This window comes from Centruroides vittatus, unplaced genomic scaffold, assembly GCF_030686945.1.
Source record: "Centruroides vittatus isolate TY-2023 unplaced genomic scaffold, ASM3068694v2 contig_651, whole genome shotgun sequence".
Taxonomy (NCBI): domain Eukaryota; kingdom Metazoa; phylum Arthropoda; class Arachnida; order Scorpiones; family Buthidae; genus Centruroides; species Centruroides vittatus.
Window position 1 is genome coordinate 2,049,607 of NW_027122405.1, and position 23,169 is coordinate 2,072,775.

The 23,169-nt window shown below is 28.9% G+C and overlaps 2 protein-coding genes and 1 pseudogene across 5 annotated transcripts in view; all 3 read right to left on the reverse strand.

Annotated features, from left to right (window-relative positions):
* LOC136979905 (putative leucine-rich repeat-containing protein DDB_G0290503) overlaps positions 1-2,216 on the reverse strand; it is a 157,087-nt gene extending 154,871 nt beyond the window's left edge. For all 4 annotated transcript variants that reach the window (XM_067275938.1, XM_067275937.1, XM_067275936.1 and 1 more), the window contains exon 1: positions 2,004-2,216. In XM_067275938.1, the coding sequence (XP_067132039.1) occupies positions 2,004-2,163 (160 nt within the window). In that variant the 5' untranslated portion in view covers positions 2,164-2,216. The remainder of the gene's footprint in view (positions 1-2,003) is intronic.
* A 14,482-nt stretch (positions 2,217-16,698) lies between these two features.
* LOC136979895 (trophoblast glycoprotein) lies at positions 16,699-18,341 on the reverse strand. Its single transcript, XM_067275924.1, has one exon. It carries the CDS (start codon positions 18,151-18,153, stop codon positions 16,948-16,950), a length of 1,206 nt encoding a protein of 401 aa, XP_067132025.1. The 5' UTR covers positions 18,154-18,341; the 3' UTR covers positions 16,699-16,947.
* A 400-nt stretch (positions 18,342-18,741) lies between these two features.
* LOC136979856 (neuropeptide CCHamide-1 receptor-like) lies at positions 18,742-19,947 on the reverse strand (annotated as a pseudogene).
* Positions 19,948-23,169: the final 3,222 nt, after the last annotated feature.

Below are 23,169 nucleotides of genomic sequence, written 5' to 3' on the forward strand. Positions count from 1 at the left end.
AATGCTGGAAAACACCTATGATTAATTTTGAGGAAATTAGTTTAGCGTGTCTCAATCCAGTAGTTCCGTATTAATTTTACTTCCAAAAATAGTAGGCTAAAAAAAGAATTAAAAAATATTATATATATATATATATATATATATTATATTCGTCGTTGTGCGGCAAGAAATTCTTTTAATTTCATTATATATTTTGATTTGAATCCAATCCAAAGCTTCGCTGTGGTAGTTTTAACAGGGTAACTCCATCTCTCATTCATACTGACAAATTCATTGCAAGTTAGACTCCTGCATGATGAATAAGACAGACAGGTCATATAACCAATACCGCACTGATGACTTATATATAGAGATGCTTAAAAAGTACCCAGATAAATCAAAATGTTTTTAAAACTATTATAAGACCGCATTTACAGTAGATAAAACTCCCGAACCCCACAAAGCGTAATTATATAATTTCCTGAGAGATAAACAATTAGATAGCAATATACAGAAGGAAAATCATTGAATGGCAAAATTATTGAAAGTTTTTAAAATTAAGATTAAATATTATTTTTCAATAAGTCAATTACATAACATTTAAAACGCGTAAAAATGTCGTCATTCCAATTTATTTAAAAATAAATATTTTATTCTTAATTACAATAAAGAATAAAATATCTTTCTATATTGTTTATCCTTTATAATGAATATTTTAGAAGATTTGTAGATAAGTTAGTATAATACTATTTTTACGTACTCAAGAATTTTCAAGTTGTTTTAAATCTTAAAAACTACGTGTAGCTTTGTCTCACCAAGGTCAAATTGAGCCAACAAAATCCATGTGTTTGGATTAATAAAAGCTTTTTGAAGTGTGTCAGTCATGTAATTTTTGGAGGACACGAATTAGATAATTACAGGGACGATTGTTTATTTAGTTATGGCAAATTAATGTAATCATAGTACTAATTATTCTTTTTAATTAATGCCTGCAATTCTGAAAAGATGCAGATATCTCTAATTAATAGTGCATACGAAAATAAATTCAGTTTATTTATAGACTAGATATATAAATGTGCGATAATAATTTATTTACAGCAGCTTATAGATTCAATAGGAAAAAAAAAAAAATAGAGTTTAAAATAAATCATAAGAACTTTAAAATGTTTTAAATATATATTTTTTCGTTATTCAATTTCATTTCTTTTTTCTGATTCATTTACAAAGTCGAGCTGACTAATTTCACGAACGAAATTCTTCCGATACCATATAGGCAGACCTCCCTTTTCTTCGAAGCTAATTGGTAGTAGAAGACCATGTGATACATTGTCATGCAATTTTAACTTCCCTATAATAAACTCGTGCAGGTAAAGTGATAATTACTCTCAAACTTTTATTTAATTAAAGTAAATAATTATGTTAATATTGAGGAGCTGCTTGTCCTTTTCCTATAATAAGGGTGTCTATACATATATACATACATAATAATAAAGTCATATTTGAAGTTATTATGTAAGTATATTTTTTTAAAATTTTGTCAAATAGATCTTTATTATATAAAAACTATAGTACATATTATAATTACATAATATATACTTCAGTCCATATAAAATTTCAAAGTTAAAAAATATATATAAGGATTGCGCGCTTAAAATATATATTTAAATACGCTTTATAAATGTTCTAAATTTAAACTAAACACTAAACAAAAACCTTTAAGTAAACCACACATTCATATTTTTAACATTTTCAAAGCTTCGGGCTCGTATATAAGTGGCAGTGACGTCAGCAAGCTGTCTGCTAGCGGAACAGACGTTTGAATTATTAAAAATATGCATTCGTTAATGATATATGCGCGAATGCGAAATGCTTCGGACGGATAACATTTTGCAATATTTTTCACATTTCTTTAGTGAAAAGTATTGAATTTCCCATTGGATTGGTGTACCAAAAAAGGTAAGTGGCGTACAACACTGAGAATAGACCGGCATTCGATACTTTTACATAACTCTTGGTATACTTACAGAAGAAAACGGCTAAGAATTCTTCTTCCTCGATCAGCTTCTCCAATTTCTTACCGCCGACTTCTTCGATTACATCGCCGCTGCTGGACTTTTTCTTCGCTAACACGAGTACTGCTAGCAGCAATATCGATAGACAGGTCCGCAGCAACGTTCGGCCCATCGCTGCAACAGCCACTGCCACTCCGACACCCGAACTTCACCTCTAGGGTGATAAAGTGCCATCTAGTGGAAGATTTCAATATGAATAACTTCCACCCCATAGTCAATGGCACACCTTCAAGGATACAATGAAAATTGTTTTTGCATTTTCAATCTATGCCAGGATATTTATTAAATTTTTATAAATCCTGTTGGAAGTTTTGGTGATGTTTCAAAAAAAGAGGAAATTCATTGTCGCATTAACTTTAGCACAATTTATTGCTAAATTTGAATGAATAGATTTTTTACAAATAATTTTAAAACTAGTGAATCAATATATCAAACAAAAATATTATATATATATATATATGTATAAATAAAAATAAAAGTATAAGTTGTTCACATTATTATTAAAAGCTTGATATGTTTATTCTAACAAAGTATTTTAATTAAAGGAATCTTTGATAATTTGACATACATATATTATGTTCACTAATTTATTTCATTTTTACATTGCAATATTTATTTACTATATGCATATATTTACTTCTTACATCTACTTTTATATAAATTAACATTAGAATTATTAACTTCCTGAAGATAATGTAATTAAATGATCTTAAAAACACTACACACAACTCATACTCCAGCACAGAGTTCTCTGCAGTGTTTTTAATCAACTGTTCCAGCTTTTGAAAGTGTTTAGAATTAAATAATTTTGTATCAAATATATCAATTTTCTTACAATATATATTAAGATGAGTTATTTATAGACATAAATATGTAAATAAATCTTTTACTAGAAAAACAACTTTAAGACATCAACAATCATAAATCACAATCCTAGATTAAGGAAAAAAATAATCTAGCAATAAATAATAGTTAAATGAAGCATTCATTTGATACTGTTTAAAATCTTAAGATTGTTTTTAATTTTATTTGATTTAAAAATAATTATTTCATTCAAAAAAACTTATTTGGCACTTTCAAATTACAACCATTGTCAAAGTTCCAAATTGCAACAAAAACTTTTGTAATCAATCTATCTACAGTATATGTATTCTTGTCCTCCTTCAATAATAAAAAAGTAACAAGAATTTTTTCCCAATTTTTTTAATTAATGAGAAAAACTTTTTTTTTGCCTGTTAACACAATTCTTGAATTTAATTCAAATCCATTCACAACCAGACTTCTAATTTAGCAGTGAAATGAAAGCGCAATTAGTAAAGCTATTAACTTAAAAGTAAATGAATAAATTAATTTAACAACAATTCCAAAGGTTTGCGATTTAATCTTCGTCATCGTCGTCGTCGTCGGGGACGAATATGTCGTTTTCTTCTAAGAATGCGGCCCCTTCTTTACTAATGGTGGCTCCCAAATACAATCCTGGCAAAACTGTTATTATGACTCGAGGAATTCCGAATGGAGTCTTCTTCGGCGGCGGTAATAATGCTCCAGTTTCTGTTGTTACACGTGTTCTCTTTTGAATTTTGATAAAATGTTTCGCCGTTTGGATTATAACCAATTGGCCTCTTCTGATAAACAAACTCATTTTCCTGACTGAAATCGAGAAACTTCCGCAAAACCAACAACGGTTATCTAAACTTCCATCTTGTTTCGACCAGCGCCCTCTGCTTAATTTTACAATTACTGATTTTTAAAATATGGCGTAGAATTTTAGTACATTTAAATATATATATTTTTTAATATAGATCATTTTTGTTTTATAAATATTTAAAATTTATTTAAAATAAAAAAAATTTATCGTAAAAATAATTTATTCATTCATCTTTTTTGTACGTTTTATTACTACATCAGTTGTAATTTTTATGATTTGTAATCTGTAATTACGAAATAATTCGTGAGTAAAATTTATTTCATTCAGGAATTTTTATTTGGCTTTTAAAAAGTGCAAACCTCATCGAATATGTCGTATTTCATTCAAATTTCGGGGTGCGTTGATACAATTCACTTGGTATAATATACTTATACCAAGTGAATTAATTGATAATAATATAATATACGTATACCAAGTAAATTAATTGATTTGCTGTATTTGTTTTATTTTAGTATTCCAATTAAAGTTTTATTTAAAAATTGAAATTCGGTGTTACGGTTACTCGAAAAGTTAATTTCTTTCCGATAAAACCGTTTTTCTCAATCAGGAAGTTAGCCAGATAGTCGAAATGATTAAAGCGTCGGCCTACCGCTTTGGAGGTTCCGGAATCAAATCCGACCGAGCAACTCGGGAATTTTAATGGGCGGGCTGCTTCAGATAGGCTATGTCGAGCCCATTGTGCCTGGCCAAATTCACAATGGGTATGAGAAAAAAGCCCTCTTAAGGTTCACGGGGCGGAGAGAGTTAAAAATAAAAAAGGAATTTAAAAATGAAATACGCTAAGGATTTAATAAACTATAAAATGCGTGTTTACATATATGACGATGTAGTTCGTTGACGAAAATACGCCAACTTACAACACGCGTTTTCTTATATGCGAGTTCTAGTATTGAATTACCGATGACAAAGTCAGTTTACGATTATTTACTATTTTTCTTTTTTTATTTTTTACTACTGTGTAAACACGATTATCACGGCAGTTTCGGCAAAACTTTAATTCCAAGGAGGATAAAAATTTGTGATCCAGCAACAACCTACAAGAAAAAGTTTGTTGTCAGTTGTATTTCATCATGGAGAGAATATTTCGTCAAATAAGTGAACTTGTGTTTTATAAGTTACTAAATTTTTAGAATTAAAACCAACAAAGCCAGTTTTACAAAAAAATTTTTTCTTCTTACAATTTTTTAAAGTTTTATTATTAAAAATGTTTATTTCTTAGATTCTCTAATAAATAAATATCTTTCAATTACGCTCCTAGAACTTAAGCTAGTGAATATTAAGCTGGAACAAGCCTATTAATTACATTTTGTAATTTTCTCTTCTTTTACAGTAGTTTGTTGCAGTTAACACTGGTCTTATTTTTTTATTGTTTTTCTATTGACTGTTTTAAGATTAATTTATGTTATAGAAACAATAATATGTCGTCATAAATAACTCTCAACCAATAGAAAGACATGAAAAAATTAGTCAAAAAAATTGATATCCAAATAAAAACATCCGAGACGTGAAAATATATTGCGCCAATTAAAGATTATGGCCTGAAATGAAAATCAAATTTTTTCTTGAAAGCTTCTCTTTGATAAAAATAAGCTTAGTGCTTCGAAGCGGTACCAGCTTTTTATTATTGTCTCTGTACTTTGCGTTCTTGCTTCAAAGTTCATGGTAAAGCTCTCAAGTACCAATTTGAAAAACGTTCTTTATTTTTCTCACCCATTGAAAGTCGCTCATCACTGGTATGTCGTTCTCTATTCTGCATCAGTGACTAAGTGAATTTGATTCCTAAACACTGGTAGTCTGCTCGAGTTCGCGTTTAGGCTGATGGACTGCCTCGTGAAGTTTTCCGTGTTTTCTTCATGTCGATAGTGCCGGAATAGGAACCAGTTTTCCTTAAAAGATCTGGAAGATACATTCCCCGATTGGCAGATTGCTCTCTTGTTGCTTTGCCAATATCTAAAATCAATCAACCAATAAACTCACTCATTGAAAAAATCGTAGGCTTTTTGAGAGGTTAATACACGATGTTTCGTAATTTTTGGTTGGGTAATAATAGCAAAAACAAACCGGCCCCGGTATACATTAGAGGGGGTAGGGCTCTTTAGGCAATGTGAATATATTCGTTTAAATTAATGAAAGTTATTTTCTGAAACCATGGAGCAGTCGCGTGCGATATGCATAAAAATTTTAAAAGCACTTGGAGTCAATAAATTTTAAAATATCAATTGCCATTGAATTTCTTTTTGCAACGAATACTGTATTTTATTCCTACCATTGTTTTTGAAACTACCAGTGCAGGTGAAACAATAAATTCGTCAAAATCTAAATAAGCAAAACAAATGGACAGATCAATTATCAATTGTGTTTTTTTAAATATTAAAAGTTGTTTATTTATTGGTTTTAAGTACCGTCTCTTCATTTACAAGTTTCTGTGAATTCGAAATCTCGAATTCACTGCGTAATGTGTAAAGAAGATTTATTTCTGAACGGAAAGTTCTAAAATTTTTATACAGTAGTAATTTTATTTTGTTTTAGAGAATTTTTACTCTGTAATTTTAGAAGTTTTGATGTTCTATTATACGTTCGATATTTATTTTTTAAATTTTGAATTACTGTATTTATAATTTATATTGAAAAATATAAATTACACGAATTTTTAATAAGCGATTTATTATGAAATATAGTACCGTATAATAAAATCACGACTGATATTTTGTTTTTATATCAACAGTATTTGTTTTTAAATGTCATTACAGTATTAAAGAAACAATAATGCTAAATGGGTGTTCGTGATATCGGTGTTTACGTAAACGTCATTTAATACGGTATAACCACGAATAAAATCCAAACTAAGCTTATTTTATATCAGAAACACTTGCTGATGAAAGAATGGAGGATAGAGATTCCATAGCATCAGTGGCGTAGCATGGGTGACACCCGGTGCGGATATCGTAGTGTCACCCTTCTTAACTCCTTTATAAAACACTTTTAAATTGTAATATCTTCGCACTCGAGCAACTTGAACACTATATTGAATATGCGATGTCGCGACGTATGAGTTTAGATTTATAAAATAAATCATAGTAAGATTTTTAGCTAGTGTGAGCCCTCGTGGCGTCTCCTCGTAGCGAAGAAACTGTCATGGGAGACGAGCCGTTGACCGCCCTAGCTACTCCTATGCATGGCATGTATAATCTGTTTAGTAAAAGCCTAGAATTTTTAGTACTCGGTTATATCGCGCTTTTTCTTTGTCTCCCGACAAGCACGATATAACGAGGAGCTACTGCACTAATTAAAAATTATTTTTCATATTTCACATTTTATCAATAACATTCGAGATTGGAATCGCTGAAGTCGGAAAAATTTCGCCGACAACAGTGGTTTATTCTACCAATTAGAGACAGAAATGTCTTTTTTTAGAATTAATTCTAAATAAGTAGCTATCGAAGGATTCGATGACATTATACGAGGTGATAATTTTAATGAAATTTTAATTTTGCTTACGATTTTAAGTTTGCGGGTTATTATTTTTCATATGTTAATATATATATTTATTTATTCATTATTATTCCATGTAGCCAGTAGATTATACTGAGATTTAACACTATCAAATTGCTTAAATAACTTATTCGGAATTGACTCATGTCTAAAACGTCATTCCTACCTTTCCTTTGCCCGAATAGTCAAGTTAATGGATTACCGGTTTATTTTAATTTCTAACGTCATCTGTAAGAATTTAATTTCAGTTTTCGCTTTGTTTTAATCTCCGAATAAAAACAAGTTCAACACAATTACTAGAAAATTGAATTATTAATTAAACTTCTCCAGTTTCTGATTATTCTAGAATTTTTATATATAGTTCTATTAGAAATTAAATATTAAAAAATCAGACGAAGGAAACCAATAGAAATTATTATTCGGCTTCAAAATAATCTTAACAATATGGTTTAATGTTTTTTTTTATTTGTATTTATTTGTATTTATTTTTAAATCGAACAAAATGAAAAGCAAGATACGATATCTCATCCTGTTTAATGTTTGTCTTTAATATTAATAAGTTTTTTAATGAATGTATCACGCTTAAGCTGTATGACCTTCAGAATTGTTATGTAAGTTAAATTGTTTCTCTCCGTGCAATGAAAAACAGAATTATTTCATTCTTGACAGAAATATAGACTTATAGATATTTGTTAAAATGGCTTCAACTAAGTTCGTTTCAACTAACTCGTAAGTTAGGACATCTATTAATAGTAATATATAGACTAGTTTATTCTCATCTTTTCACTGATGAAGTTTAGTTTTAATGTTCTTCGTCACGGATATTAATTTAATAAGGATTGCATAATGGCAAGAGACAGAAAACAGAAAAATAAAATTAATTAAGTGCCAAAGTTACGGGGCCATACGTATATTAGGACCTCACTGGCCACTTACGCCCCGCAGGCCGTAAGTTGCTCGTGAATGAGTTAATCATTAAATATGATATTATTTTAGTTAAATTTTTCTTTCTCTATCGTGAGTTACGTCGGATCTGCAATAAAGTAATCGTGAAGTGAGGGACGAGAGACATCACTTATAAATGATGTAAATTAACTCACTTTTGGTATACGGTATATGTAATGTACAAAATATTTGTGGCTCTCTTACTTGTGCGTAATTTAGCCCGCCAATCGAAAAGCTTGGACACCACTGCGTCACACAATTACCAGGACCTCATTAATGCATGGGAATATTTAGCCATAGAGGAGATCCTCCCCTTCTTACGGGCTTCATCTCACTGTTCATTAGTCATATTTTTATCCTATATTCTTATGTCTAAAGAAATTTGGCCGGAGTCTTAAAAATAGTTAAACTGCTTTGACAATTGTTTGTGAAGTTTCTCCCATTCAGAATAAGTTCGCGAATAATTGATAGTCAACCCATCCCCGCTCGCTTCGCTTACTTCTTCAAAAATTTGTGAAAAATACTGCACTTCTGATTCATCTATTCCCTGTGCCACCGTGTAGCGAATATTTGTGGTTTCGTGGAATTATTGCCACCCTACCCTTAATAAAACTAGGTCAATTTTAGTCAGGTGTCCGTGACTCACAACTATTGTAAAAGCTACTTTCACTTGTTCTTCTGATCTCGGATGGTTAAGACATAAAATAAAGTCTCATTGTTAATGTTAATATTTAGTCGAGTCAATCATTCCATTGTCTCTATGCTATCTCTCATTCAACACACCATTTCCACTTTTTTTTTTCGTGATGGAAAAAGTGTCTCGACGATTTTAAGCTTAATATTTTACATATGTAGATTAAATTTATTTCTGTGTTATAATTGCCGCAATTGGAAATACTATTCATCTGAAAAAGCTGAAAGAATATATACTTTATGAAATGATGAATAATTACAAAATATCAACTTTAACTTTAGTTAAAAAAGAAAAATGGCCTAAATACTTTTGATCAATTCATTGTAAAAATTATACATTTTTCAGAAAAATTATTTAGTCAACTCCATTACTATCCTTTTTTAATATTTTAACAATCTGATGGCCAGGGGTTAGTCTTCCTCTCTGGGGACCCAGGATCGAATTCACTCGAGCAACTCCAAGAATTCTTCGTGGGTGGTATGAAGGGGTTCGTCGCTCATTCCTATTGTGGGACTGGCAGAACTCGCGTTAGTGCTCAGAGAACGGAGAGTCAAAAATGAATATAAACATTATATATATATATTGATATACAGTAGAGCGTCAATTATCCAAAATAATTGGGGCAAGGAAATTTCGAATAACCGATCACATTTGGTACGGAATGAATAAAAAAGATAAATACTTTAAACAAAAGGTTAAAATATGCATTTTAATTTTAGTATACTATTACTACTACTACTACTACTAATAATAATAATAATAAAAGCTGAGACAGAAATTTACTACATACAAATAAGAAATAGCAAAAACAAAAGTCTAATTTATTAAAAACAAGCAGTAGTCTTTCATCACAATCCACAACGTAATGATGAAACTTTGAATTCAAAGTAAAAAATACCCAATAATAAAGTTAATATTAACCATTTCAATGCTGCTTGAAATGCTTCGTGCGCTTAGGCACTGTGAAGCATTTGATGCATTAGAAGTCTATGACTCGTTAATCATGCTTTTCTATTTGTACTGTAATAAATAAAACCTAATACTAGAGTTAATAACGAGATAACAGACCACAGAAGATTACCGGCAATCGCTATTACGTAAAACTTCGTAATTTCTGGAATTAGTACTCTATGAAATCCATTTCGGATAATCGACATTCTAATCGAAATTTTAATAATTTTGAAAAACTGTATTATAAAAATATGACAATAATCATTATTAAAAATAAATATTTGTAATAAAATACAAATATTAAATTTTCTTATTTTGTCAATTTATGAATAAGAGAAAGAATGTGAGAGCAAGATCATATATACATGGCATTTTAAAGAAACATTTATATTTGAATAAATAAAATACAAAGCCTGATTTATTTAAAATATCAATGTAGATTTTTAATGAATCTTTAATCACTATAAATATCAACTCAAATTTCACACCACTTACATTTTAATGTAAGTGGTATGAACAACTAGCTTTTTCATACTATGTACAGTATATTTATATACAGTACAGACTTAAACCTACATAGACCTATTAAGGTCTATGTAGGTCGGAATCAGGAAAAGATTATGCTTCTAATTCATATGATACTGAAGAATATTCACTGTCATCTTACACAACCTAGGGAAAATGATATAAATACTGACTTTCCTATAGACTGTCTAGGATAAAAATACTATGGGTTTTAAAAAATTACGTACCAGTTTAATTACGTACCAATTAGTTAGAATTCAACATCAAGACCATTTTTTTTAATTTTGTTTTTTGTACTAGTATTGCTTGATATTTCTGAACTATAGATCGCAAATCTGACTAACTCAAATGCAAATGCTAGTGATGGAAATACAGGTTACTTTTTTCAAAGAAAAATTTATATCATCTATTCTTTGAAAGATCATACTTAAGTAAAAAGGATTCAAAACCAGTTTTCCTACAACCTACATTCTACAGCCGAAATTAGATCGTTGAAAGAGGAATTTTAAATTGTTTAAATTTTGGTTTTAAACTCTCTCCAGTTATTGAAGAGGAACCACAATTATTAAACTGGATCGTTACACGTGGTTTTATGGGCAGGCCATTTAAAACTGCATTTAGGGCTTATTCTAGTTGTTTTATTACATTATATGTATAAGACTACTTTTCTTTAGCAGTTTGGTTTCAAGGAGAGTGCTACTTTTTGTTGCCTGTTTTTAATTCTCAAAAATAGAAGAAAAAAAAAATTAAGTAGAGCCATTTCATACATCTTCTAACACAGGCCTGGCAACCCGCGGCCCGTCACGTTAAATTATGTGGCCCGCTAAGCGATATTATATATCTATTAAAACTTTTGTTTTCCGTAGTGTATACTAAAACAATTAAATAAATGAAAATTGCATGTATCATCGTTATAATGCGCAACGAACTCTTGGTATAACAATAAAATCTTATTGATTTTATATTTGTTTTACTTTTTAAAAGCATGTTTGCCTAAATTGTGGCCCACCATAAAGTTACACGTGATCAAAGTGGCCCGCGAAACAATTTGGGTTGGCCAGGCCTGTTCTAACACAACACAACCAATTCATTGATCAATATATATATAAGTAATTTTTTAAATAATAATTTAAGTTTAGTCATTTTTAGATCAATTTTCACTCACTTCTAATAACTATCCTGATTTGCGCGATAAACATTATCTTCGACTGTTTTCCTTAGCATTCTTTCATCTATAATTTCGAGATTTTTTTTTTTTTGAGGGAAAGTTTAGCTCCTTAAGTCCCTTGGCTATGTCAGAAAATGTATAGTTTATACATTAAGTATTTAAAAATTATTATGATCTTGTTTTATAAATACATTAAAATTACTAAATTAAAGTTGCTGATTGTAGTGAATTTATAAAACAGGATTAGCATAAATTGATGGATCACCATTAACTGGTGATCCATCAATTTATGCTAATCTTGTTAATCCAATTAATCTTATGATTAATTGATGATCCATCAAGATTGTTTATTGAAATCGATTTTTATCAGAAAAGTGATCCTCGCTTTTACATTAGAAACTGTCAAGATATTCTTATTGACATTTATATTATTTAATTGTTTTACTTGATTTTGCTTGATAAATATTAAATCTTTAAGATTTCAATAACTGACTAAAAGCTATGAAGAGTTTTACCTCCAAAAAATTAAAGTTTTTACTGACATTTAAAATTTTATTAACTGAAACAGATTCTGAAAATGTTATTTATTTACCTAGTTTTTATGGTGTTGTTGGAATCACAACACCATAAAATAACCATACAAATAAAATAATGAAGCACAACTTTATTACAATTATTAAAATAATATCATTTCTGGAAGCATAAAAACTATTTTTTAATTAATTATTTTAAAGTTTTGTCTGAAATTCCATTCAGAAACACTTTATGCCCTCATTAAAATGCCTCATAATTTATTTACTTAAGATTTTATACATATTTAATAGCAAGTATCGTGTTTTTAATCGAATTATTTGTTTTTCATCATCATCACCGCCAAGTTTGCTTGATAAATTTTAATCAACATATCCGATTATAGTACACAGTATGCTTATTGTGTATTACTATAATTTGATCATTATAGTTAATTTCAATGATTAAAATTTAATATTACCGGTATATTATAAAGATTATTAAATTATAAACATAATACAGTAACATGTATAATTATAATTATATATATAAGGTTCACGTTGATAGTTATATTTCTTATAAGTGTAGACTTATCTTTTGATATAAAAATTACATTTTGATGAAGGAATACTAAATAATTTTACTTTGTTTTTAGCATAATTATTGTAAATACTATACGTTTAATTTATATTATCTGAATAGAGATTGTGAATTATTATAGTTATCAAAATGGTAGTCTATTTGTTCTGTAAATTAAATTTGATTGGAAAACTTAGATTCTTGAATTAATTTAATACATAAATTTTCCTAAAATTAATCAGATTTACATTTAATATAAAGTGTATAACTAAAAATTAATTTATGAGAGTTAATTTTCACATCTTATGGTATTTTATTAGGCTATTTAGTTTCCAGTAACTTTATGTACTATTTTAGTTTCTTAAAAGATATAATTTGGTGAATTATCCAAATGAGGTAAGGAAATCATTTTCTTATTGTGAAATTCAGCAACAAAAAAGTTATTTATTATTAACTTAAAGTTAATTTCCTTCTTCATTCATAATAATAAATTGGTAATTTAGCAATGATATGTCAGTTTTATTATTAATTTGTAATAATATCAAACAATTTTAGATAGAAAAATTTCTCATCATGATACTATCGATGAAACTGTCTTATTTTTATTTTTATTATAGAGGGCTGAAGATTTAGTTTTTAGATTTGCCACAGAATGGTCGAGGCTGTTAAGGTATCAGCCTACCGCTCTGGGGGACCCGAGATCGATCCGGGGAGCAACCAGGAATTTTTCATAAACAATCTTTCCCGGATATGTTGGGTTCGTCCCTCATCATCCGACCTGTCATTGTGGACTTGGCTGAACCCAAGATGGATCTGAACTTTTGACTTTCTGTCTCTGTTTGTCTACATCGTATTATAATTTCTGTTAATTATATATTATTAAAATTTTTATTCTATTATAAACTTTTAAATTGTAGGTTATTTATTTCCAATTATTATCGTTTCTTTTGTATTGAAAGTTTATTTTTAATTTAAAAGTCCGAGCGCATCTTAAATTCCTAATAATATGGTATTTTAATTAAGATATGAGTCGATAGTTTTTGCTGAGAATAAAACTAATTTTTTTAAACTTTATACAATTAATCTTTTTAAAAGTTATGTTATAATTTAAGTAACTTTCCGGGGCGAATTTTAGAGTAATTTTTATCAAATCTGTTATATTTATATATATTGTTTATTACATTGAATCAATTAGTGCAAGAAACATTAAGAGAAAAATTAAAATTGTACTTATTTTTTGTTTATTATTATTATATAACGAATCATCCATCAGCTATTAATGGATTCGTCTCCTAAATATCATATTCCACAGAAACCTGGGATGTTTAGAGGTATTTACGCAAAATATGTGTTGTTCCAAGTAGTGCAATCTTCTGCAGCATTTGGATGTTGATTCTATCAAGCTCTAACTTCATATGTTGTTCTAGATTCCTCGGAGTTTTTTATATAGTGCCTAATATAAACTTATTGCTGTCATGGCTGGATGTAGATTTGCACGATCGTAAGTTATAAATCTTTCTTCCCTCAACTAAATAATGATAAATTTAAAAACATGACACTATAAACTTGTTTAGCTAATATATAAATCCAGTCCTGTATATATTTACTTATATTATAAAGTTTTAATTGGTAACAATTTTCATGAAATTTTTCTTGGATTTATCAATTGCCTATATTTTGCAGGATTGGTTAATTATATCCGTATGCAGAACCAGATTTAATTTCATGATACAAATATGATTTGATCTCGGGGTAGACATAGAGAGCTCAAAATTTAGCTTTTTTTTGTATTAAACACATGATATGACATTGATATAAATTAAAGTTTCTTTTGATAAGTGATAAACAAATCTGTTTTATTGATTTTATTTATACATTTTTGTAGTTTTTAGTAAAGGATGATGCCCCACATTTATAACTGGCTAAGGTCCTATATCATCTCTCTCAGACCTTATCTATACTTTTGTATTTTACACTATTTTGTATTTGAAAACTATGAAATCACTGTTTATTTTTATATCAGATATTCTCAGCAAAATATCATTTTCTATTTTTTCTTAAATAGATTCAATTTAATTTTAAATAAGTTTGACTTATCAAAAATACTTCCATGTTTTCGTTATACGTTGGTTATTTTTTTTTTAGTTTTATATAATTAATAAAATTGAATTTTGAGTACAGTACAAGTGTACTCAACATTGCACTCAATTGTCATGGAATTGAGTACAATTAGATTATTAGATAATTTAATTTTTTTATTTATTTAATTTAATATAAAAATGTTTTTCTATAAGTATTAGACGTTAATGGTGCGGTTTTTTGTATATATTGCTTAAGTATCAATTTTCCTTGAAAATTTTCTTTTTTTCAATAGATTAATTGATTTAACTTCACAGTTGGTTTAACCGTAGTTATTTCGTCTGTACCGCATTTCATCAGAGACAAAGACTATTGGGTTTTATTCACATTATTCTTTATTTCACTATGCATTTCGGGTGCAATCTTTTCCGTTTATTTTGCACCCCTCATCAGGTGTTACATTTCTACAATTGGTAGAGAATACATTTGTTACATTAATTATTGTAGATGGGTTTCTTAATGTATATAAGTTATAAAAGATGGACCAATCACCATGGACCGATCACTGCAGTAAATTCGGATGCACAATCGATAAAAAAAGTATAAAAATAATCCACAGAGAGAAGGACAACTATTTACGAAAATTCAAAGAACACTTTACAATAGTCAATAAAAGCAACACAATAAATCTAAACAACGGCATGGAGGTAGACGAAGTGTGGGAGGAAATAGGGAAGGGGCTTAAGAAACGCAAATAAACTAAACGAAGGACAGTTAGAAATGCCTCGGGGGACGGTGACATAAACACCTCATAACGGTATGGTCTTAAAAAAGGTTAGTACCGAATAATACTAACAATAATAAAATTTGAAATAATCCCTTACATTAATTTGTGTTAAATCAATCTAAATAATGTAATAATTATAATAATTGTAATAACTCTTTATGACTAGTCCAAAAAAACTGTAATAATCTTTTATAACTTATATATATTAAGAAACCCATCTACAATAATTAATGTAACAAATGTATTCTCTACCAATTGTAGAAATGTAACACCTGATGAGGGGTGCAAAATAAACGGAAAAGATTGCACCCGAAATGCATAGTGAAATAAAGAATAATGTGAATAAAACCCAATAGTCTTTGTCTCTGATGAAATGCGGTACAGACGAAATAACTACGGTTAAACCAACTGTGAAGTTAAATCAATTAATCTATTGAAAAAAAGAAAATTTTCAAGGGAAATTGATACTTAAGCAATATATAAAAATGTTTCTTAAAATCATTATCATTAATTGAAGATATTAAAATTATTAAATTTTCATTTTGTATTGATTAAAACTGATTACTGATTTATTTATTTTTACTTAAACCAATCAACATGCCTATAGAAATAGTTTCATTATATCTACTACAATATTAAATTAACTATGAATTTTTAATTAATTTTGAAAATTATAATAAAGATTAGTCTGTAAAGTTATTCTAATTAAATATGTAATTTATTTATCAATATATTATTATATTGATAAATAAATAAGATAAATATATTGAGAAATATTCTCATGTGATATTAATAAATTATTTAATAATTAATATTATTACATTAATTAAAATAATTATGAACAACATGACCTGTTTACATGATTTAATTATTAAATAGCTGGCATTTTCATTAATTTACATCATTTTATATAAATGAAAAAGTTCAACTTACTAAGGATCAAAAATACCATTTATCTACAGTTCAATTTATTTTAAACTTATATTGTTAAAGTTTTTTAGTTTCTATTGAGTATTAACAGATTGAAAATGATCTTTTATAATATCAAAACTGTTATCTTATTAAAATATAAAATATTATTTTTAAAAATTATTATATTAGAAAAGTTTTTTAAAAAAGATATAATACATATATGATATAAATAATGTAAACAAAGTTCAAATTTCAAAAATTCCATTTAAATTTTAATAAAATGTTTATAAAAATACAAAAAATTTTATTTTTTTTAATGGGCAAATAAAGCATTTAACAAACAATTAATAATTATATATTAATTATTTGTTTATATTTTTTAATATATAATGAAACATCAGATCTAGTTCTAGTCTACTTTAGCTATAGAAATATTTTTGCAATTATAAATTTACAGTAAAGAATATAAATAAATATGCATTTTTAAATATTCTAAACTACTTTAGTAAATAATATTTGAATAAATGATATTAATGTTTTTATAAATCAAACTTCCATTTCAGTTTCTTCCACTTTATCCAATGAATCATATTGAAATTTACGGCGAATATTAATTGACATTCTATGAGCAACGTCGTAAACAAATCTTTTGTTCTTATATACTATAATAGTAATTACCAGAGCCACCATTGCTATGATGATTAAAGTCAAGATGATATAAATGGCTTTCAAATCTGTATAAAAATCATGTGCGAAAAAGCGACAAAGCAGATCATTTGTTGTAAGATTTGATAGAGGACGACCGATATTTTGCGGTGGAAAACCATCCTTACAGTAATAAAGATCCTTAGAAATAAGGTTTGCTTCTGTTGTGGATATCCATTGGAAAAAGTCGATCATATTACAATCGCACCGAAATGGATTTTCACTCAGGTTTATCTTCAATTGTGGATATAATTCGAGTTCGGTTAAAGTTTCATTATTTAAATATGAAATATAATTATGACTAAGATCAAGAATATTCAAATGAGGTAAACATTTTATATTAATATTAAATTCAGTGAGATGATTGTCCGACAATCTCAGCTCCCGAAGAGAAGGTAGATCACAAAAGAAGTTCCTGTTTGGAATAGAATTGATTTCATTCTTTTCCAGATTAAGTATCCGTAAATTAGTAAGTCTGCTTTGCATGAAAATTTTTTCTAAATTTTCCATGTAGTGGTCACTCCATATAAATTTTTTGGTGAATGTATTTCTAAGATGAAGCTCTTCCAAGTTCAAAAAATGTCTAAACATCTTAGGTTGATTGTCTTTCCCATTTAAATAAAGATCGTTATCGTTCAGTATCAATTTTTCCACGTTATCGACACCGTGAAACGTCCTGTCTTTGATAGTTTGAATTTTATTATTAGAAAGATCAACTATTTTCAATTTATCGTACTTGGCATCTCTTCCAAAAATATATAATGGCAAATCTAGAACATTGTTACCTGTGAATATAAGCACTTCGGTGTCAACGGGCATATACTCCAATATGTTAGCATTATCCAAATTAGTATCCGTGCAGTTAACGATATAATAGTTTGTCTCTCTATCAAGATCACATTTACAGTTGCCGTGAAAATTAGCCGGACACAGAGATCTGTCTCTATGCTCGGCCCTGCCTACACCACCAGCCCACAGAAATATCACTAAAATTACCTTGAAATTCCAAACAGGCGATATTTCTTTGATTAAACCCTTCCAGTTCATGTTTAAGTAGAACAAGTGTTAATTTCAAACAAAACTGAACTTGTTTTAAGTTTATATTCGCTTCAAACATTCCAAAAAGCTGCACAATGATGTAACTTTGTAGCAGAAAGTCGACATAATGGCAGATCTGCCTGGGTCGTTTAGAGAGAACGTGGGCGAAAACCGGTTTGTTAATAGAAGTCAAACAAGTTTCCTTTCTTCCTTTCCTCCCTCCGCTGCTAAAGTACTTTCTTGTTTCCGTTCATAAATAATATACAGTACTAATAATAACAAAAAAAAAAAGTCTAACATGACCTGAATATAAAAGGTTTATTGATAAATGGCTTGACATTTAAAATTACGCAAATTTTTGATAAAATTTTTTAAACAATTTTATCCAAGATAAATAAAATGAAGAGGTCAATAACATATAATTGCATCGAAAAATATTTTCGTTTATTAATTCTATTTAATATACAAATTTTTTACTAATTTTAATACGGATTAAATATCGCATTTATGCAAAGAAAAATGCATATTATCTAACTCGGAAATTTTTAATTATATATATATATATATATGAATCATATATATATAATATGACACCGTAATACATAATATAACAGATATTCAGTAAAAATAGAGCAACAGCAATTGTAACTGGTGACTTCTCGTAACAATCAACGTTCGATTCTGTGCACGGACTGGATTTTAGTGAGATGGCTACAATACGATTGTGTTCTTATGGTGCTTTGGGCAGTTCGTAAAGATCTTGTATATTCGGTATGATCGGTAAAGCAACAGCAGAAAAGAGTTCTATTAAAATGGCTTCTAAAAACTCCACTGTTTAAATAGAGGGCAATCGGATTCAGACAACTATTGACGAAAGTTAATACATATCCTACTATCTTCCAAACGTGCCAAAAATCATTATAATCTTCGTTTGAAGTAGAATGAAAATAATACCACATCATAAACACTTGACTGGGAAAAAAACAGATGGCAAATATGACAACGAAAGACAATACGATTTTTGCTATTTTTGCGCGAGTTCGCAATTGTTTTATTTGTCTACCGTTTATACCCAGACCGTTCCGTGTGCTCTCATATAAGTGTCGAGCCATTAAAACGTAGCAGGAACCTATAAACGTTAAAGGAATGGCGTAAAGTAAAAGAAACTTCATCAGAACCATCATCTGTGGATACCAAGGCCACATGTTATGCGGGAAAGGGTAACACACGTATATGACCTTATCGGGACTTATGGATACCTCCCACAGAAATGAATAATAAGCTCCCGGTGTGGCTAAAGCTAGGGCTATACACCAGATGCCTAGGGCAAACAATACCGTGAGAGTTTTGGCATGTCTTCCCGTGTACTTCCTCATAGGTAATACAATAGCGATGTATCTATCCACGCTGAGCATGGTGAGGGTGAGGACGGTAACCGCTACTGACACGTCTTTTAAGAATTCACTCAGTTTACATAGAAATTCACCGTAAGGCCAACTTTCGAACGTGTAAATAGTGCTTATAAATGGCACTGTTCCAACGATAACAGTGAAGTCTCCCACAGCCAGACTCATGATGTAGGTATTTGGAATACTTCGAACAGATTTGTTTCGAACAAATATAAAAATCAGAGTTCCATTTCCAATGATACCCACCAATAATACGACCGCAAAAACTGCAGGTACCCACATACGTTTCCAGTCTCTTTTCGTACGGCACGTATTGGCCTGTATCATTTAGAGATTCGTTATCTGGCAATTCCCAAGTGGCATTAATGGATGATAGATTAAACGTGATGTCCATGCTGAAAATGAAAAATAAAATTATTTAAAACTTTTCAAAATAAAATCTAGTTTTAATAAATTAATCTAATGTAATTCTTTACATTAACAACAGATGGCAGTAAAAGGAAAATTTTTATCCTACCCATCTGAAAATTTCAAAGATTTAAATTAATAAATTTCTGTATAAAAATTGCAATAAGATAAGTTATATTTTAAAATTTACACATATTAATATATATATTATTTAATAGAAAATTAAAATAAATGAAAATTAATAGTCAAATTATTTTCATTTTTATCTGCCTGAGTTTTTATTTTCTCAATTAAAAGAATTTGCCAAATATATACCAACTTAGACTAGTTGAATATTAATAAACAATCGAAAATATATTATTTGTTAGACGATTAAACAGGCGTTAATTGTCTCTCAATCTCGTACAATGTAGGACAATAGGCTTTCAAGATGAGATTAAAGATGTTGTTAAGAAAGAATTAATATACCGTATGGTTAAGTTCACGTCTATTTTTGTAGATAGAATAGTTTTTTAAAAAGTAAAAAATTTTAACTTCTAAATATGCCAGACAGAAGTGGAATACAGGCTTACTCGAACATACTATAAATGCATACAGAGCCGGATTTGCACGTAAGCTAAACAAGCTACAGTTTAGATTCTCACGTTATGATTATAACTTAGGACCTCATTTTTTTTTTATACGTATGTAGCTATTTAGTAGAAGGGAAGAGCTTGTGCACTTGAAATGCATTTAAGACTGGTCTTGTAGACTTGTTGTGACCCTAAACTATAACATAATATGGCTACAATAAATCTATAAGCCCAGCCCTGAATGCTTATCACGTGCACAAAAAGGATAATCTATCCTGTAGAAAACTTGGAAAGTTGGAAAAACCTTTTTTCTTACGATATATTTTATCACTAAGCCCATATGATTAGTTAGATGCCTAGAAATCCCAACTATTATATACAAGAAAAGTAAGTAAAAGTTTTATTTTATTGTAGCATTTTCATTTTTACTTTATAAAAGTTACAAAATATGTTTTTCCTTATTTTAGACAGTAAAAACTCTATAATAAGCGCACCAATTGTCAAATATGTCAAAAGTTTTACAGATCTGATTTGTTGGCTTATATAAATTTAAGTTTTCATTTTATTTTTCGCCTTTGATATAATAATAGTCATGACAAATATAAGAACTTCAATGTTTATTGTATATAAAAATCAATAAATCAAATTTTCTATTTATTACAGAAATAGTAATCTTAGCTGTAAAGTCGAAAAATTGTATCGAAAATTACTTGGTTCTGCTAACAAATTTTAGCCAAACGCTCCATTGCAATAACAATGCATATTAATTGGACCTTAGTAATGCAAATATATTAATACTGTATAACAAATTGTGAGTAAATATTCTATAAAATGTAAATGAACAGAAGATCTACTTGAAAGTTTTGAAATGATAATATAAATATATGAATTTATATACTTATTAAAACACTACAGTCTCTGCTGCTGTCAGCCTTCAGCCATCAGTCATCAAACTTCCACGTGTTGTAATTTATATAAACAATATTAGTTATACATTTATTGATTAAATAAATAGTAATAATATTTTAAAAATCTAATAGAGAATAATACGTAGTAAGATCAAAGAAAGTGCTGTTATTTAACCTTTTTACGCGTTGTTTTAATTTACCTCTTTTTTTTCTTAGTCTCAAAAGAGTCTGTTATACTGTAAATAAAATAATTAAACTTATACAAAGAAGCCCAAATCACTCTCTTACAACGGTTATGTTAACCGTTGTAAGAGACAGTGATTTGCTCTTATTTTGAAATCAATTGTACCAAATTGGTACGGTTCTATATCCTTCTTGAAAGCAGAAAAACACGTTATTTCTAAATTCAGTTTACAATTCATATTTACAAATGTATCTGGAACACAAAACAAAACATGGAGAACTGACGTTCGGGCCTCTATAATTACGGAAGTTGAAATTATAGAATTATTAAAATTTAATTTATAATTACATGAAAATATATCTGAGGTATTTTATTGATATAAAGTAGAAAGATTTCTAACTAGAAGTTAATGAACTTTTCTGTTTTGCATAAAAATCTAGAACCTTCATAATCCATAGCGTTTTTAACTTCTGTAATAAATTACGTGTGAATTTTTCTTCCTTGAAGTCTTGACACAAGTCTTATAAACAATCTACATTTAGGAAACAGTTAGAAACATTAGATTCAATTAATCAGTGTTAAAAATTGTCTGAAAAACTAGCTAAACGATTAGTTTACTAAACAAAGAATACCCAAAATATAAACCTTTAATGTATAAACCATATGTCTACAAGAGAAGGAAACATGCCTTCTATAAAAAAACATGACCTGTTCCAAATGAAACCGAATCACATTTTTGGGATAACGAAAATAAAACCTGCTATATAGAAATTAGATTCAATTATCACGAATAGGCATTCTTTCAAAATTTTTTGGGGAGGTGAATTTATTTTATACATTAAAGTTTGTATTTTGGTTGTTACTTGTGTATAAAACGCATGTTGTAACGGTCACGATATTTAATACAGGTTTATTCAAAAAAGACGGTGCCATAGTAAAGCCGATTTATTCATATTTGAAATGACAAACGGCAGCAGTAATGACATGTAAAGACAAAAGAATTCGCGAGTTTCACATACATATTACAAGTGTTCGATGTAGGCACCGTTAGTGACACGGCGGATGTCTAGTTCTGTCCAAACGCGTTTAGCATATTCTCTGATATTAATTCCACTGCTTCAGAAATGCGTTGTTTCAGATCGTCCAAGGGGCGGACATTATATCAGTCCCAATGTCACAGCACCTAGTCGAACTGGAACAACGCATCTCCGAAGCAATGGAATTAATGTCAGAGGATATACTGAACGCGTTTGGACAGAACCAGACATCTGCCGTGTCACCGACGGTGCCTACACCAAACACTTGTAACGTGTATGCGAAACTTGGTGAGTTCCTCTGTCTTTACATGTTATTACTGTTACTGTATGTTATTTCAGGTACGAAAAAATTAGCTTTAGTTTTGCACCCATTTTTTTTTTTTTTTTTTTTGAATAACCCTGTATTGTGAGGACTAAAAACAAATAAAAATCTTAATACGTTAAAATGTTTATATTAATATTTAAATCCTGCTTTGTCATTAATTGTTACTATATAAGTAAGAAATT

Excerpts from the sequence above, each read along its gene's own strand:
- LOC136979895 (XM_067275924.1), bottom strand. The coding sequence starts at position 18,153 with ATGAACTGGAAGGGTTTAATCAAAGAAATATCGCCTGTTTGGAATTTC.